Genomic DNA, 18944 nt, shown 5'->3' on the forward strand with positions numbered 1-18944 from the left:
GTAATCTGATTTTTTTTTTAAACACTCTTAATTATTAGAAGAAGGTGGAGCTCTTAAATGATGTTTTAAATAAGGTTTTTCTCATTGTTGGTAGTAAGTACTACTCAATTAGTGCATGTTTTGGTGACTTCAGTGAAGCTGATGCATTTAAACAACCTTAAGTACTGTTAGCGTAATGATGTTCATGGCTAAAGATGCTTTTCAGTTGGACATTTTGTAAATACCTGTCCAGCAGGAACAGTCTGTGATGTCTTTTGTCAGTGCTGTTGCTAAAAGGCTTGCTATCTCACCTCTGGCAACCAGGAGCGCAAATCAAAGTTGATCATTCCAGATCATCCTTAACGTGAGCTTGTTGACTCCATGCATCATAGCACAAGCACCCAAGGTCTAACGCACAGGGTAAAAATAGCTGCCGTGGCTTTGGCTCGCAGCGTGCTCCTTGCATTTGAGAAACAGCCTGCAAACGTGGGCGTCGGATGCTGAATAGCAATCTTGCATTCAAACCTTATTGCATCAAATGGTAAAACCTAAAGAGAAGTATAGTATTCTAAGGTAAAGGTTAACAAATCCGTAAAACTACACCGTGAAACTTGATGATTTTTGTCTGTACCACGTCCTGTCATGAATGTTTCTTTCTTTCTTTCCTTTCTGGACCTTCCTTACCTTAGTAGAAGGATGAACCTGGGCAGGACCCCAGGCTGGCACCCACAGCAGATGCAGTTACCTGCTTCCTGCAGGTCCTGCGTGATATTTGCAAGTCAAAGGCTGCTTTACAACCTGTTGGAGCTGCTGCGGCTGCCAGATGGGGAGGTAGGTGTGTGTCAGCTCTGCCCCTGCGCTGGCCTCTTTTTCTAGTGCCACATGAGTGTGTGAAGCTGCTTGGCAAACTGAACCGTAAAACTATTCCGTGTGGGTTGGTTGTTGGTTTGGGTTTGTTTTTTTTTTTTTTTTTAAAAGGTAAAATTATTTTTAGCTCAAGATTAGATCCCTGATCTTGTTTACCACTTTGCCAGCACACGTGGTTATGCAGCCTGGAGGAAGGGAGATGTGCAAAGGTGCAGAACCGTCTTTCAGCATCGGCGCGGACGCTTGGGGTTTTAATGGGACATTCAGTCATTTGAGACAATTGCGGTTTCTTGGCAGTAAGTTAAGTAAAATAACTTGTCTAAGTTTAGTAGCTGGTCGTGTTGGTTTTAACATGCCCATGCTTTCATACACAAATACTGAAACCCCTCCTCGTAGGCCTGGTGTGCTGCCTTATTCAAGAGCTGGCTTCAGTTTAGCTCTTTGCCCCATGCAGGGTGGCTGTCTGAGGACTGTTTATTTTTGAGACTTCCTTGTTGGGCTGCTACACACGGGTTCTGGGACTCTGACCTCTTGGGTGTTTGCTCTCCAGTTGCGTTGCTGTTTATTTTCTTGTTGGGAACCAGTGACCTGCACCAGCCCCGCACCACCTTGCTGCCTGTCCCGTGCTCTTCTTTCACTAGCTAAATAAATGTAGGCACGACTACAGGGCTTAAACATATTAATTTTGTTTCCACAAATACTTAGTGGGAGCTTAAGGCCATTTATACTTGCAAAAAGCATATATGTGCAAAGATGACAACTTTGTAGTGTTTTGCATGTGAATTCTGAACTCTTGCGCTGTATGGGGGAGCCAAAATGTACAGCCAGGAGCAGTTCAGCAAGTCTTGCTTAAGAATTGTCTCTTGCTAATTGTGGCCTTCTCGTATCACTTTTAGATTACTACTGTATAACTCCTCAGCCTTCTCAAACCCTGAGAGATAATGCAGAGGGGTTGGGGTTTGTTTTTTTTGTATTTGGGGTGGGTTTTTGTTTTTTTTTTTTTTTTTTTTTTTTTTTGAAAGGCTACTCTGTTAGTCCCCACTGATAGACTTCTGCCCCTCTCCCATCTCATACACACGTTATTGCTGAAGGCATGCTGTGCTCAAGCCCTCACCTCAGAGGTGCTATTCCACTTTGTGGTTTTCCAAATTCAGGGATGCAAGCTCTAAGTCCAGAAGCTTTGAGTTGTTTTATAGGGATGGTCACTTCTGGGTTTTGCCTATTCTAGACATCAAACTTCTACCAGTCTTTGAGGTTGATATAATCCTGTCGAGCTTCTTTCAAACTGTTCTTTCTCCACTTAAAGCTGAGCTTATCGGGCATCCGGGTGGGAGTTTGGAAGTCCGGCGGGAGCATGGGGTAGCCTGTAGAATGGCCACGTTGTCTTTCATTGGACAAGTTTTTCACATAATCCAGAAACGGTTTATTTGAAGCAGCACTTCTGTTGCCCCTTGGCTGTATCCTCAAGATGAAACATTCACAGATACGGGCAATTTTGGAGCCAGGTTCCTGCCTCTGCTGAGTAGCGAGGTACAACTTAGACCTGTGTCCCTGTTCTGCCGCGCCTCTCCAGTTGTGTATCGTAGCAGAAACAAGCCACGAACGTCCGCGGAGCTGCTGCGGCAGCGTAGGCTGGTGTCCTCCTCAAAGTTCACGTTGAGCTCCGAGTTGGGCAGTTGCCTCGCTGGGTCCTCGAGGTGAAACATGACTCTGGGATCTCACCTCTTCGTGCTACTGTTCCAACACATTTAGAAATGACGTGACGCGCTACAGCCTCAAATGCTGCATAAAATGATAATGTGCACTGGCATTTAATGGCACTTGGTTTCTAATAACATGGAATCGTCCATTCCTTCTTGACCTCATTTCTGGCTAAAACCTTGGACAGCATTTGGCTAATTGGATGAGCAGAAAAGATACTGCAATCTAGGTCAAGTCCTTCAGTCCCCCTCTTCGCTCCTCTGGTTACTGCCAGAGTGAAATGGTATCTTGCAGGCTGCCTCTGCCCGGCACGCTGTTCTGTAGTGACTGACTGAAAAGGAATTTCACATACACTTTGGTTTTTTTATAGCTGACCCACTTCTCTGGAAAAGGTTTGCGCTGCATAAAGATTGTTTCTCGCTGAAGGAGTGTATAAGGAAATTTGCAGCTATTGCTGGCTTCTGTAGCTGGAATTCTCCTCCTAGAAAGGGATGGCCAGGAGGCAAGAGGTCCACGTTAGATATGAGGTTGAGATGTAACCTAGTGAGCAGGTATTGCTGCCTGGCCCTCCAGAGCATGCGGGGGATTGAGCTAATAACTCTTCAGGTTGCTGTGGATTCCTGGCTTTCATGAAGTTTAAATTATATTTCCAGGAAGAAGCCCAAGTGTAAGTGATGATTACATTTACAGCATTAGGTTGCCCAATTTTAATTCCTCCTTTATATAAGGGAATACTCAACAGCAAGAATTCTAAAGTGCATTTTTACCAAAGCTTGCTGAAAAGTTTAATGGACTAAGGTGCTCTTTCATATCCAGTCTTGGAGAATCTCTTGCTTAAACTTTGATGGACAGATTGCTGTAAAAAAAAAAAAAAAAAAAAAATCCCAAACAAACAAACAAACAAAAAACCAAAAACAAAACCCCAAAACAAAACCAACAACAAAAACAAACCCCACAACAAAACTAACCAAACAAACAAAAAACCCAACCACTTCAAACACAAGCTTCCATGAGGCTTTTATCCTATGTAATTTTGAATACTGGCATGATACAGTCATAGTTACATGGGCAGAACTTACTCTGATCACTTAAAGCTTCCTTAAATTGAAAAGTACGGCCAACTCTTACTTCTGGCAGAGGATGAGCTATAAAAGAAGACTTAACAGTATTACCCTGTAAGAGTTGTTTTGTGCTGGACAGGTCTGGGGGAGGGGATGTCTTTTTTTTTTTTTTAAATTCCCTTAACAAGGGTTTCAGCTCCTGTATTCATGAATGATTCATTGCAGCCTTCTAAGGAGCTGCTTGCCTGTGGTGTAACTGCATTTTAGTGAGGTGCATGCTAATTTGGTGCCCTGAGAATGCTCTGAAGCTATTAACTAGCCTTGAACCTTGGTATGTATGAATGAAGGTTGATTCATTTCATATGATAAATGGAGTGGGTTCCCTGTCATAATGTTCATCCTTCTTTACCTACTAATCGGCACTAAACGTTCGGTTTTGTTCAGCAATTGCTAAATTTCCTGAAGACCTGGAGTTGAAACTGGAAAGAGCTCATTCCTGATGTAATCTGCTGGAAAAGACACAGCAGTGGAAGCGTTCAAAGCCTTGTTTCTAGCTTGTGCTTTCTAACAGTATATTTTAGTTTTCTATTAGCTTTTTTATTTTGGTATTTAAAGATGGAAAGATAGCGATGTAATGGAGACATGCGGATAACTTGGTGGTGTGGCACTTTTGGGGTGGGGGAAATGGTTGTGTGCTGCTTCAACAAAACTTAATATGGATGCTGTTAGTACTTCTGAAACTTAATGTTTCTGTTTTGTCAGTAAAATACCAGACCGTAATGAGAACTGTAGAAATTCTTTGTACGGAAGAGTGGTGGAAGCTGAGCTGAATTGAGAAAATTCTATTCTTCCAACTTTCGAAAGCTACAAATAGCTAGGCAAGGCAGCGAGGATATTAAAAGGCAAGGGGGAAGACTTGCTGACAGATGAGGTTGGAATGGCTTTGCCAGAATTGCTTTTTTTGCTCTGCTGTTCCTGCTAGTAGATGGTCGGATTCCCAGATGCTACGGTTTTAGTCTCAGTAAAATTTAGGGTCTTGCAATGTGAAACAAGTAACGGGTAATTCAGAATCGTAGATTGCTTCTGCATCAGGTTTAGCCTAATTACAGTCTGGTGGCTTTAGAGAGGCGTGCATGGGCAGTTGGCATCAGGAAGGCTTGACCTCTGGCGAGTTCCCCAAGCCTTGACGGTGAAGCAGTGGTGCTACAGCACTTGGCTGGAAAACTGACGATTTAGGTGGAGTTGAGTGATACAGCTACCTCTTTTTAGAAAGTTTCACTGAACTGTCGGAAGTGCTAGTAATGAGAGTATTGACGTGGGAGTAGGGCTACTTGACAGAACTTTCTGCAAACGGTGCACCATGTAGGCCTAGCCATTGGCTAACACATTATGAGATGAAACACTTCCTGCATGGACATCCCTAAGGTACTCTCTGCTTTTGTTGAGCTTTCCCTTCTGCAGGTAAGAAGTGATGTGAATCTAGGTGGGGTGTACCTAGAAACCATATTTTCTGCCCGTTGATTCCCATCAGGCGCACCAGTAGGATGAAAAATGAATAGTATTGTGTTGTCTACCTCTGCGTTTGTGGTATGAAGTAAGCCACAAAATGTCACGTGTGCCAGGCAAAGGAACAGTAGAAGCTCCTTGTGTTACGAAGGGACTATAATCTTCGCTTGGGTGTTTGGCAAGCTTGTCAAAGCATGATCAAGGCGTGATGCAGCAGTAACACCGTCTTTCCCATCAGCACCCAGGTGGTAAAGCTGGTAACTTTATTGCAGCTGAAGTGTGTTTTTTTTTAAATTGGGTTAGAACAATTTCTCTTCCTTCTTAGAAGTTAAATTAATTCTTCTGTCCTCCCCTCCCTGCTCATCTTGCTTCAGGAGAAGGAAGGCCGTACTGTATGGACTGGCTTCGAGCCACTGGGCTCGCTCGTGCTTGACACCAGCCTGCAGTGAGCGGGGCTCAGCTGAGCGTGCGGGCAGCGGCTGGGGAGTTCCTGGGCTGTTTCACTTGTAAGGCTTCCTATGGCGAGTTCGAGTCAAGTTTCTTTCTGCAAATGTGATATTCCACAAGCAGTGCCTGCGAAAGGGTGCTTAGTTAATCTTGGAAGCAGATACGTGTTCGGTGGTGGGCTTTCTTTTGATTGTCCATACTGGGGATAAACGTTTGAGAAGCATCTATTAGCAGTAATGCTCAGGGATAGACAGTCAAGTGATGTATTCCAGTATTTCACTGGGAAGAAGTGTCCGATTCCCAACAACTTGGTCCTATTTGGATTGTTATGTGGTGTACTGCAATGTCAGGAGAGCAGAGTGTTAGTAGCTACGTGATGGTCCGGCTTTCTGGATGGAAGTTCTCCCTAACCAGAGCCTTGTTCACATGGAGCAGGTAGGGCTGAGAGCGGGTGGAACTGGGAAGGGGAAGAGCGGTGGTGGGCTTAGGTAATTCCCGTCTTTTGTTAGCACAAGGGTGTGCACTGCAGTGTCTTTATAAGCTCTAAAGGAAGAGTCATTTTACTTTTCCTAGTAAGAAGCTATAGGAGAATGAGGAATATAAGGAACCGTAAATCTAGTCTGTGTCTCTTTAGAAAGAATCTCGATGAAATAATATATGTGGAAATCCCCCCTAAGCTGAGACTGGATCTTCAGCTTCTGAAGACATCTCCAAGTTAACACCCTTGCTCTTACTGGTTTTGACAACTGTAGACTAAACACAAAGGTGAAAGAGTTGAGGTTCTGATTGCTTTATTCCTGTTTTCAGTTGATCAATATAATCCTAACCCTTAATCTTAAAGCACAAGAGCAAGACAATCGTCCTGTGGCTTCCCCCCTCCTCCTCTGTCAAAAGATTGAAGAAAGGCATAAAATCCAAAGCGGGGAGATTACCTCGTCTGTCTAGTATTGTATGAGAAGATATTGCAACAGTTTTAACTCTGTTAAACTGAAGACGTAACTCTGTGTAACCGAGGAGCTCTACTTGACGTGGGTGCAGTTCAGAGGAGACAAATGTCCCAGTTCTTGCAGATGTAGGGCTCAAGACATGTTACTCTTTACCGCGTTCATTTAAGTAGCATGGGTCACACTGGCCAGTTTGCGTTCGTGACGTGCGGGTCAGTGTTTGGTGTATTTTCAGAGCGAAACCTTGGCTGTACCAGTGTCTGGTTCCAAAAACGTAGCTGCATGGACGGTCTTCCCTCTTGCTCAGCCTGTGTGCTGTTAGAAGCGTGTCTTGTCTTGCAGCTCGGCCAGTGCCGCACATGGAATTGCTGTAGCTCTGGGGAGTTCCAGTTGAGAACATTCTGCTGTTCCGTGGGGCTTAGAGCGAGAAGGGTTGTTGATTTCATTTAAAAAGATTTCTAAAAATGAGGTGAAAAGCTTTGATGTAGAGATGAGATTGTTTTGGGGTTAACAATGCTGGAAAACGCATGCCAAACTACTCCCAAAGCAGCCAACCCTGGATAATCACGTTCAGTGGTTGGCTTGTTTGGTTTGAAGTTTTAAACCCCTCCTATTTGCACTTACTGCTGATGCATTGACACACTGATTCTTGTAAATTTTTCTTACATGAGCTCTTTGATTTTGATGGTTTCTGTCCTGTAGCTCCATGCCGTAGCACTGGGGCTGCCAGCCTTACCGAAGGCATCGCTGCTGCTCACCGCAGGTCCTCTGAGATCCAGCAACGGCGGTGGGGGCTGCTCCCACTGTGGGCTGGGCCACCTGTGAGAAGATGTGTGCTGGCATGTCCCCCCTTCGCCTGCGCTTCCAACCCCATCCTTCCTCGTCACCCCCATCCTTCCTCGTCACCCCCATCCTTCCTCGTCACCCCCATCCTTCCTCGTCACCCCCATCCTTCCTCCTCCTTTGTCGGGACCTGCATGTCCTCACCACTGGCTTGAGCAGCAAGTTCAGATTCATAGTAGAAATATTTTCCTTTAGGGTTAAGAGGACACTTGCTTATGGGCAAATCCTTGTCCTACAGGGAGATGCTGGAAACGCAGCTTTCTGTGTTAGGAATCCTTGAGTCTTTGCATTTTGTTCTTGAAGTCGGGAACGCTGGTAGGCAGCACGGCCAGAGTGGAGGGTTCCACTGGATCGTGCTGCAATAGCTCAACCTGGAACCGGAATATGGACTTTGAGCTGGAGTTCACCAAAGCCATAATAAGAGATATGAGCCTTGAAGTAATTTCTGTTGTCAAATTTGCTTTCCTTTTATAGTACCTCTTGCTTTGAAACATCTTCCACTCGAGTGTTTCCCTCTTTTTATCACACATTCCAGAATTGCCCCTCTGAAAGGGATACTGTAATGGCAAGGATTTCGTGCAGCAAGAGCCCAAACTCTTATTATTCTATAGCTTGTGTTTAGTCCCTGGTACACCTAAACCGCCCCTCAGTTCTCTCCCCTTAGCTAAAGAAACATGTCAGGTACCTGCTCCAACACTTTGGATGCAGTGGCAAGCTGATTTCTTTGTTCTGTAAACAGCCTGGGTAAAAACATGGTTTTGCTTATTCTGCAGTAGATTTGAAGTGTGACACGGTCTTTCCCACTTGCCAATGCTTGTAAATCAGTGATATCTGGGAAATATGGAAAAACTGAGCTGCTTTGAAGAGCAGAGGTTTTTAATGTGGTTTGGTTTTGGGTTTTTCTTTGGGTTTTTTTTTTTTTTTTGGAGACTTTGTTCTGGTGTGGTAGGCTGGTGCTCGTAGGGGACTCTCACTTTTCTGGGTCCACTTGATACAACTGCCTACCTTGCTTCTGAGATGTAATGCTCTAAATTCAGTTGCAGGTGGTGTGAAGAATTTTTTTTCACGCCGTAAATACTGTAAGAATAAGAAAGCTGCCTTTTTTCCAAGATGTGAAATTAGGATATATCTTTTCCTCTGTTGATTCTGTTTTCTTGGAAACCTTTGCAGAAACCAGGACAGCTTCAGGGCGCAAAGCAACGTGTACTATAAAATAGATAACTCTTAATGGTTTTTGTTAACAATGAGCCAACTATTTCAACACCTAAGGCAGCATAATACGAGCATTAGCGACACCATCTCAAGTATACGGCTTTGCCTGTATTGAACACTGACACTTTTCAGCATTAATAGCTAGGCTCAAGTAATGAGGCTTTTTCAGTACCCAGTGTTGGCACTTGTTGGTTTGTTCTTTGGATTAATCTTGGCTAATGCTGAGCGTAGTACAAAGGTAGCTTATAAATCTTGACTCTTAATTTTAAAATGCCTCTCAAATTCAGTTCTGTGGCAGATGGCAGTAGTAGTTTTTATTTCTTTACACACAGTAACCAAAAAAGGACTCAAGTGAAAGATCTGATATGGGATTAAAAGGGCAGAAGAGGGAGGAGAAGGTACTTAAGGCATATCTATTTTTTTAAGAGTCTCTTTAATCTTTGTGCCTGGTTCTTCTGGATCAACTTGTAAAGCAGCACGGAGTTATTAGTGCATCTGAAGATGTGAACTGCTTTGCTTATCTAAGTAGGCTGAGAGTTAGTATTAAACAAGCTTCTTTCAAGAGCATGAGATGGCAACTGTTATCAGGATAGTGCAAATTAATCTTGGTCTGGTGTAGCCGAAGCTAGTTGTTTTATCTCTTTCACCTGTGGTGGTGGTTGCCCAACACAAGAAACTTTGATCCTGTGATGCAGGATTAGCTTAAGTTAGCAAAGCCACAGTGAGCCATGGTGCAAATGCTCAGGGTTAACGTCACGGGGCTGTTGTTGGTGTCCGTGCCCCTTCCTTAAAGGTGCTTATGGATAAAAGCGTGCCAGTCGTGTTTCCATATGTGAAGCAGTCCTGCGGTGGTGCGGCTCGTGCAGGTTTAAATGTTCATTACCCCGTTCGGGATACTTGCAGAGCTCAGCGTGCTGCTTAAAGTTATTTGATGGGGGGCTGCATGCCTTTGGAAAAGACGGGACTGGTGACTCAGAGTCCCCTGACCGCTCTCGGGGTGGGTTGTCCAACCTCTCCATTTCGGGCTTGTCCTTAGATCTGGTTGGGGATCAGGTTGCACAGGAGATGCGTGTGCTTTTGGGGTTTCTGGGAAGCATCTGACCACTGTAAACAAGTCTCTGAATTCTTGTGCAAACTTTCAGCTGTTGGAAGAAGCCATGGCTGCTCAGCCAGAAAAGTTGTTTTTCCAGATGAGCTTGTCTAGACTGAATTCAAGTATCGGGCATGCTTCCCAAATCTCGGACCTTTCTCATGATTTCGTTCTATTTAAACCATACCTAATTACTTAGTATTCACCAGATAAAATGTTTTCAGTGATCCAAAGCCTTTAGACAATGACCTGTTCCCATATTTTGCAATAATGGCGGTGTTTTATTTTTCCTTGTTAGATGTCTTCTTGAACTTGCAGATAATGAAAGGGTTTTCAATGCCTGTTTTACGGGACAGGAATAGTGAATCTGAGGACCCTTTTCTACAGTTATGCCTTACATGTAAAAGTTACAGGTAGCCATTCAGGCTAAAATCCATAAAACTTTGAATCTGTAATTCCCTTCCTGACCATAACTTGCTTTATTTTGTTAGACTTGCAACTTCATGTGCTAGTCTTACCAGTATTTTGAGGTGAAGAATGAGAATGCTAAGCTTTTTGAATATTTTTCCCTGTCTGCATGCTTCTGCATCCTTTTCTCCCTCCTTCCCGTGTTTCCAGTTATCATAAGTGAAAGTCTGAGATCCCTTCTTGCTGTGTAGCTGGTTAGATTACATGGATCACTACTTCCATAGGTATTTTCTGAAGGCTGTTTCTATCATTTTAAGAATGTCTGTATTGTCTAATCAAACTCATCTATCACAATAGTGTCTTGACAATAGATAATAGCAGATGGCTAAGGAAAATTCTTAAAAAAAAAAAAAAGCAAGTGTGGAGTGATTCTTGGTTTGGATTGGTTGGGGTTTTTTTCCCCTCAAGACATTCTCGCAGCTGTCTTTGAGTGAAGTTCCTAAACCGAAGGTGTTGACTTTGTATTAATGTCTTCTCTGAGTTTCCCATTCCTTGCCATGCATTGCTTAGCACTCACAATAGCCTGTGGAAAGTGGTTCACAGCTTGGCTTGGGAAGTGCCTCCTGTGGACTTAACCTGGTCAGCTAGAAAGCACGGGGAGCATAAAATTACGTGGTGATACTGAACCTCAGTCCTTCAGTGACTAAACCAGCTTCTTCTGATCACTTGAGGAACATCTATATCATAGAATCACAGAATAATTGAGGTTGAAAGGGACCTCTGGAGATTGTCTGGTCCAGCCACTCTGCTGAAAGTGAAGTTCCTAGGACATTGTCCAGTCCAAGGGTGGAGATTCCACCGCTACCCTAGGCAACCTTTTTCAGTGTTTGACCACTGTCAGAATAATAATTAAAAAACCCAACAGGAAAAAACCCCAAACACCACCACACTCATGTCTGTTACCTCATGTCCTTTCAGGGGGTACCACTGAAGAGTCTGACTTGGTTTTCTTTACAGCCTCCTGTCAGGTGCTTGTTGTACATGTTAAAGTCCTCCTGGGCCTTGTCTTCTCCAGGCTAAACAATCCCAGGTCTCTCAGCCCTGCCCCTCATATAAAAGATGCTCCACTCCCTTAAAATGATCCTTGTTGCTTTTTGCTGGACTTCTTCCAGCCTGTCTGTGTCTGCCTTGAACTGGGGAGCCCGGGGCGGGACACAGCACTTCAGATACTGCCTCACCAGTGCTGAGCAGAGGGGATCACCTCCATCAACCCACTGTCAGCATTCTGCCTCATCAGCCCAGGGTGCTGGTGGCTTTTTTTGCCTCAAGGGTCCACTGCTGGCTCATGGTCAACAAGGGGTTGTTCCTCCCCAAGTGCAGGACCTGGCATTCCCCTGTGGGCTTGAGGTGGGGTTCTGTCTGCCTGTGTCTCCAGCCTGTCAAGGTTCCATGGCTGCACAGCCATCTTGTGCATCAGCCGTTCCTCCTGGGTTTGTATTGGTTGTGAACTTGTTGAGGGAGCAGTCTGTGCTGTCATCTGGTCATTAATGGAAAACAGTCTGGGACTCAGTACCAACCCCAGTGTTTTGAAGGTGTGGGGTATTTTTTGCTACTTACTGCTAAAGGGCAGATAATCTCATAGAAGGTAGTCATGTCTATGAAGACTCTTTAAAAGTCTTTCCTCAGTAGAGATGGCCAGAGTTTTGTTTTGTTTGCTTTTGGTAAGCAAAGCAACACCTTAAAAGTCTCAAGCTATATTGTTAGCAGCATCAGTTTCACGTAGTATCATAGAATCATAGAATGCTTTGGGTTGGAAGGGACCTGGAGAGATCATCGAGCCCAACCCCCCTGCAGTGAGCAGGGATTGAACCTGTGAATTTGGTGTTATTAGCACCATGTTCTAACCAACTGAGCTAACCCGGCTGGTCATAGTTTGTCCTTATTGGTGTATTGTGGGGTGGGGAGAGGGGCGAAGTAAAGTTTCTCATCAATCTGTTGACCATCTGGGGTCAAGAGTCAGTGAAGGCCCTAGATGCTGGGAGCTCAGTCTTCTTTCCCAGCAGACAGACAGCCTTTTTGGCTACTTGTGTGTTCCTGAGTAAGTGTCTTGTGATACAGATTTCCATTATTTTGAAGGCAGCGTTAATGGTTAACCTGGAGTTACAACCACTTCTCTTGTGCATTTGAGAATAGGCCATTTTCTATTGATCTATGGCACTACATTAGTGTGTCTAGCAAAATGCCGCAGTTTTATACTTAGAAGCCACCTGAGTCACGTCCTCAGATGGATATTCTTGTACATCCAGCCCAATGGAAAATAAATCGGAGTTTGCGCTGTGAGCTGGCAGGTAAAACTATCTTTCAAAGATACCGATAGGTAAGAATTTATAAGGCATCTCTGAGCAGAATGTCAGATGAATTAAGTCAATATCTATGTTGGGTGCATGATGCTATTCTGTAGTTAACCATGCAGAGCTATGAACTTCCTTTGTAAGACCAACAACATGTGATCCTCAGTTGCCTTTTGACAATCCTATCGATAAGTTCTTTGCTCTTCTAGGCTTTCTGTTCAGAAACAGCATGTTCAAGCTGGGGAGGGAAAACAAACAGCTCCAATCGCATTGTTAGCTTGCTTCAAGGGTGCTCACAACTGTGTCACCCATGGAATCAGTCGTCTTTCATTCAGTGCCATGTCGTTACTCGTGTATTCTTGAAGATGGATAACTAGGCAAGAACAAAAAAAGTGGCTCTCCTTACTACTCAGGCTCTTCTGGTCAAAGTTGTATTTCTAATCTGTCATCTTCCTGATCTATCTTGTGTTCTTTGGTGTAATCTTAAAAAAGAAATTTCACCTCATCACCAGGACCTTTTAACACCATCAAACTGAGCTAGCAAGTGTCTACTCACGTAGCAGACTACTTCAGTGGGCACACCGATGGTGGTGATTCCATGATAGGATGTCAGCCTCTGCAGTGGCTGAACACCCCACCACCAGTTTGTGAGAGGCCTTGACCCAGACAAGACTGCAGGGAATGCCTGCTGTTCCTCCTGGAGGCCAGGATTGAAGATAATGGTAGCTCCAAGATTCTCCACCTGGGATGGGGTAATCCTGGTTATACGTACAAACTGGTGGATGAGAGGCTGGAGAGCAGCCCTGCAGAAAGAGATCTGGGGGTTTGGGTTGATGGCAAGTTGAATATGAGTCAACAGCATGCCCTGGCAGCCAAAAGGGCCAACTGTGTCCTGGGGTGCATCAAGCACAGCATAGCTAGCTGGTTGAGGGAGGTGACTGTCCCACTTTACACTGCCCTGGTGCTGCCCCACCTCGGGTACTGTGTGCAATTTTGGGTGCCTCGATATATGAAGGACATTAAACTATTAGAGTGTGTCCAGAGCAGAGGGACCAAGATGGTAAAAGGCCTCGAGGGGGAGATTTACAAAGGAGCAGCTGAGGTCACTTGGCTTGTTCAGCTTGGAGAAGAGAAGGCTAAGAGGTGACTTCATCACAGTCTACACCTTCCTCAAGGGCAGCAGTGGAAGGGGAAAAGCTGATCTCCTCTCTGGTGACCAGCAATAGGACACGAGGAAATGGAATGAAGCTGTGTTGGGGGAAGTTCAGATTCGACATTAGGAAAAGGCTCTTCACTGAGAGGGTAGTCGATCACAGGAGCAGGCTCCCCGGGGAAGTGGTCACGGCTCCAAGCCTGTCAGAGCATCTGGATGATGCTCTTAGTCATATAGTTTAGTTTTAGGTAGTCCTGCGTGGAGCAGGGAGTTGGACTCGATGGTCCTCATGGGTCCCTTCCAACTTGAGATATTCTATGATTCACCAGTGGAGCCTGGGCTCTGCTCGAGTTTCGGGGTTAACCACCTGTGGGAGGAGGTGAGCAGGCTGTGTAGCACTAGGGAGGACAAATGGGAGATTAACCAGTTGTTTGCAGAGATGCTGCAGCGCAACAGCCCGAGCCCCACACTACTCAGCATATGGTAAAAAAATTGCATTCCCCGGTCAGGGGCAGTGTTGAAGATGGAAGTTTTTCTTACTTTCTGCAGCAAAAAGCCTTCCTCTGCATTCAGACATTTGGGTGGAGAAGAAATACTGGGTTCTGGTAACACAAGAGGAGTGGTCAGTTCTGACAGATTGGCAAATTTTGTGCTGGTTGTGCCTGGTCTATGGGTATGACCCAGTGCCACCAAGAGGAAGCAACTGGTGATAATGGCTGGAGACCTTCCTTCAATGAAGGACTGAGGTACCCATCCACTGAGCAGACTTGCTGTCTTGGGAAGTTTGTTGCTTGCCGGGAGACTGGATCCAGGATGTTATGGAGAAGTTGGTAGAGTTGTTCTGGTCTGTGGACTACTACCCCTTGCCACTCATGTATGTGGTCACCTATAGGATCATAGGATAGTCTGGTTGGAAGAGACCTCAGGAGTTCTCTAGTCCAACTTTCCCCTCAAAGCAGGGTCAGCCTGAGGCTAGACCACATTGCTTGGGGCTTTATCCAGTCAGGTCTTGATGAAAAACCCCAAGGATGGAAGTAGCACAGCCTGTTCTATTTCTCGACTGTCCTCATTGTGAAAATGTTATTCCTTATACTCACTTGGTACCTCTCTTGTTTCAGCTTTTACCTGGTGTCATCCTTCCCCTAGGCACCATGGTGAAGAGACTGGCTCTGGTTTTTTAACTGTCTCATAGGTACTGGAAGGCTGTTACGATGTCTTACACTCAGCATTTTTTTCTTTCAGCTTTCTTCAGTCTCTAGGCTGAAGAAGTCCTCTGTCTCATAACTTTGTCTTCCAGGGGAAGTGGTCTAGTCCCCTGAGCATCTTGTGGGCTCATTGCTAATATCGTCATGTCCGTTTAGGCTTAGGCGGGAAGCAGGTGTTGTCTAAGCATCAGCTTTTGCCTGCACAGTTAGCATTTATAGACAGGGTGGGTTTTTTATGACCATGGGACTCTTTAAGGAATGAGGACTGATGGCAAGAGATGGGATCCATCTGATAAAGGTGAGCAAAAGTATCTTTGCCAGGACAGCTGCTAAAGTGTGGAGGGCTTTAAACTAGGCTTGTTGTGGGATGGTGACTGAAAACTGGAAGAGGAGTATAGGAAGAAGAGAGGCACTTGGGTGTCTGTGACAAGGGAGCCTCTTCCACTTCTCCAGAGAAACTCTCGCACCTCCCCAGCACACCCGTGGACCAGCCTGAAATGCTCGCATGTAAATGCATTCGGCATGGGACATAAGGAATTAGAGGTCTGTGTGCAGTTTTGATACTAATAGCTTAGTTCCCTCTTGATCAGCTCTCATTACGTGCAGAGCCTCGATGTTGGTGAGACTAAACTCAGAGGGATGGATGACTGGAGTGCTTTAGGTGGAAGGAGAGACATGGAAAATGAAGAAAGGTTTGCCTTCTGTGCTAAAGAACAGCTTTAGGAGCGTGCAGAGCTGTGCTGTATAACTGGTGATGACTCAATTGGGAGCTTATCAGCTCAATTCAGAGGGGAGGCTGACAAAGGGGACATCATGGTGGGCGTTTGCTGCAGACCAGCTGATCAAGAAGGGGAAGTGGATGAACCCCCTTTAGACAACTGGAATGGAGAGTTGCTTCTGACTGTGCCCTGGCAATTGCTGGAAGCACAAGGTGATACAGGGCACAACCAATCCAGGAGATTTCTGGAACTGCTTGAGGACAACTTTTTGAGCCAGGTGCTGGACAAACTGGCTAGAGGAGATCTAGCAGAGCAGAGAGAGCTGTTCGGGAACATGAACAGTGGTGCACAGTGATATCTTTGGTTTCAGTGACTGTGAAATGAGCGTTTAAGATCCTGTGGAGAATGAAGAAAATGAGTAGAAGGATAAAAATGCCTGGCTTTGGCTTGTTCAGGGACCTGATGTGTAGGATTCTACAGGAATCTCCTGTAGAGCAAAGAAACCCAGGAGAGATGGTTGATCTTCAGGAGCAACCTTCTCCGGGCACAGGAGTGGTCCATCATGATTTGCAGGAAGCCTGGCGGGTGTGGCAGGAGGCCAGGCTGATCATCTTGCTGAGCTCAACTACAGGAAAAAGTCCTATGGAAGGAAGATGTGGGGACAGGTTACCTGGGAGAAATATATAGAAGCATTCTGTGGTTATGCAAGGATATAATTAGAAAAGCTTTTCTTCCTTTCTGCTCTTAATGATGAGATTCTCTGGTTGAACACGGTATTAGCTTGCATTGCGGTTGTGCCTAGTGAAAAATTAATGAAATGTGTTGTTGCCACTCTAGCTATGAGCGAGATGGGACTTGTCAAGAGCACGTCCGTGTAGTGAAAGTCAAGAGGAAAACGCAGCACCCAAGAAGAAAAATGCACACTTACATTTTTGTGTGTGAGAAGTGGCAAATGCCCTAAAGTTCCTTGTTAATGGAATCATAGCACTACTTTATTTTTTCTCCTAATTTGTTTTGCTAGCTGCAGTGAACAAGTTGACACCACAGATGGAAATTGAGATGGTCTTAACTCTTCTTGCCCTCCATGGGCTTTCAGCACACTGTGCAGAACAAGCTTTCAGATTTTGTTCCAAGTTAATGGTATAAAAGTATTCTGACTTTGGCAATGCTGAACAAACATGAATTAGGAGCTGATATAAATCTAAAAACGGCAGTGGTCTGACTTAAATCACTCTTCAACCACCTTAATTTTGTATCCTTTTGCTGTGGGCATCCTTAGTTATAATACAGCTAGAAATGAAGTGGAATGAGTCACTGAGGCTGATACTAGAGTGAGTGTAAAACAAATCCCACTTAAATCTGTTTTAAACTCACTTTTATCTTTATACCTGTGCTACTCTGCTATTCAAGAAGTCACTCAAGCTGAAACGCTGTGCTGGTGTTCAGTGCTAAGCTTCAGAGTTTGCTCCATCGCAGCCAGCCGCCCTTGGCTAAAGTCACGTACCAGGTTTGGAGGTGGCTTCAGTTGCTGTGGAAGTCAGGCTTTAGCATAACGAGAGACTTTAACCTGAGGAGGACATCAGCTAGGGCTTCCAAAGCTAACCATGGTGCTAAACGTAGGTCTTTGTTTCTCAAAGCAGAGAGGTGTTGCAGTTCAGCAAGGTCTTTACACCTTTCCAAAGAGAGCTAAATCTGCAGCCATCAGGATAACTTGAATGTTCCTGGAGGGAGTGAGGTGCAGGGGCTTAGGAGAAGCCACGTATTCTGCACAGCTGTTGAACAGAGAAATGAAACCTGGTCATTTCCTTCTGCAAAGTCACTTGTAGGTTTTTATACTTAGCAATGCTGATAGTTTGTATTCCGGTTAAAGCCAGAACTCAAGGGTTGATGTGCTGGGCATGCGTCAAAAGTGGCTGATTAAGAAGGAAACGAGGCATTTCCTGCCCATCCCCCCAGCATAAATATAGCTTAAAATATCCAAATGACGTGTAGTAACTGGCATCTTCCTTCAGAAGTCTTCAGCATCTCTCTGTCCGCTGTTGTGAATTAGACTTTTGCATCTTAGCCCTCTTGAAAGGGAGGTGAGTGGCCTTAGGCGCTGGAGTGTGCGTACTGTAGCCTGGGGAAGGGGTGGGCGTGTGTTTGACACCTTAATGTAGGAAGCATTTTCACAGACCATATTTATGAACTTTGAGCCTGAACTGTGTGCAGAGATTTTCAAAGAACCCTAAAGGTGTTAACCCCCAAATTTCTTTAAACTCCTTTCATACTTCCCAAGCCGATCAGTAGTTGTTTCAACTTTCAAACATTAAGGATTTGGTTTTTGGAAGTTTTATATCTGAGGGACCTCAGCAGTTCCTGAAGCATTCCCAAGTGAAGCTGATGGTTGTGAAGCCACCCTGTTACTACGGAGCATTTCATTCTCCATGAAGTGTTATCTATGGGCAGTGCATTTGAAATAAAATTTGGGAACTGCACTAAAGTAAGTCCTTTAGCCGGTCTTCTGGAGTCTCTTTGCTCCTTATATTCTTCAAATGGAAGGGGTGGTAATGAGCTGTGAGAAGGCCAGTAGTTCTTCCTCAGTTGTATCCTTGGAGATGTCCAAACCAGTAAATGTAGTTTTCTGTGCAGTGGAACATTAAAGTGAAAATGCAAATGAGTAACTTCCTCTCAATCTGCTTTTGCTTGCCAGGTCCTGGAGAAATATCCTAATACACCTATGAGCCATAAAGAGATCCTTCAAGTTATCCAGAAAGAAGGACTTAAGGAAATCAGGTGAGTTAAGTACCCGTACCAGTCAAACACATTCATACTTTTGTTCCAGCTTAGGGGTTAACAGTAAGCTAAGCTATTTTATAAGTATTTTTGGGACTAAAATGTTAAATACCTGCAGAATTGGAGTCTAGGTCCCATTTGCAAACAAGCTCTCAAGTCACTGGTACTTTTCACCACGAAAGCTAGATAAGGGTCATACTTAATTTCCAGGTATGCATGACTCTGGTCTGCAGCTCTGATGAACTAGACCTGCTCAGGTAGTTCGGACTCCAGGTACTGAAGTATACTTAATGATTTTTTTATTTCATCTTTTAAAAAAAAAAAAGTGAATAGTCAGTTTAAGTGAAATGACCTAAAACAAAAGTTAGAGCTGTCCAGGAAGTAAAAAAGCAGCCTCACTTACAAATCCTTATTTAGAAAACTTTATGCCTCATGCTGTTTTCTTTAGTATTCTCTGCAGTAGTGTGTGGTTCTGCTTTAGAGGTCTTCCTGTTCCCCCAAGGAGCAGACTGAGTCTTTGTTGTGCTGGGCAAAGGAGGGCACCAACTCAGGTGATGCTGACCTGCTTAAAAACAGAGCAACTCGGATGACAACTGTGGAACTGCTGTTACCATAGTTAATTCTTGAGTCCTTGCTCATCTATGTTTCCCAGAGACGGACAGGTGTATTTGAGATAGGGAACA

General features: G+C 44.6%; 1 protein-coding gene across 2 annotated transcripts in view; it reads left to right on the forward strand.

Moving 5' to 3' along the window:
* Positions 1–18944, forward strand: part of ASXL2 (ASXL transcriptional regulator 2) — a 127230-nt gene that overhangs the window by 13793 nt on the left and 94493 nt on the right. For both annotated transcript variants that reach the window (XR_012830901.1, XM_075706738.1), the window contains exon 2: positions 18179–18261. Coding sequence is in view for 1 of the 2 variants with exons in the window: in XM_075706738.1 (XP_075562853.1) it covers positions 18179–18261 (83 nt within the window). In the remaining variant the exon portion in view is untranslated. The remainder of the gene's footprint in view (positions 1–18178; positions 18262–18944) is intronic.

This window comes from Pelecanus crispus, chromosome 3 (genome assembly GCF_030463565.1).
Source record: "Pelecanus crispus isolate bPelCri1 chromosome 3, bPelCri1.pri, whole genome shotgun sequence".
Classification (NCBI taxonomy): Eukaryota; Metazoa; Chordata; class Aves; order Pelecaniformes; family Pelecanidae; genus Pelecanus; species Pelecanus crispus.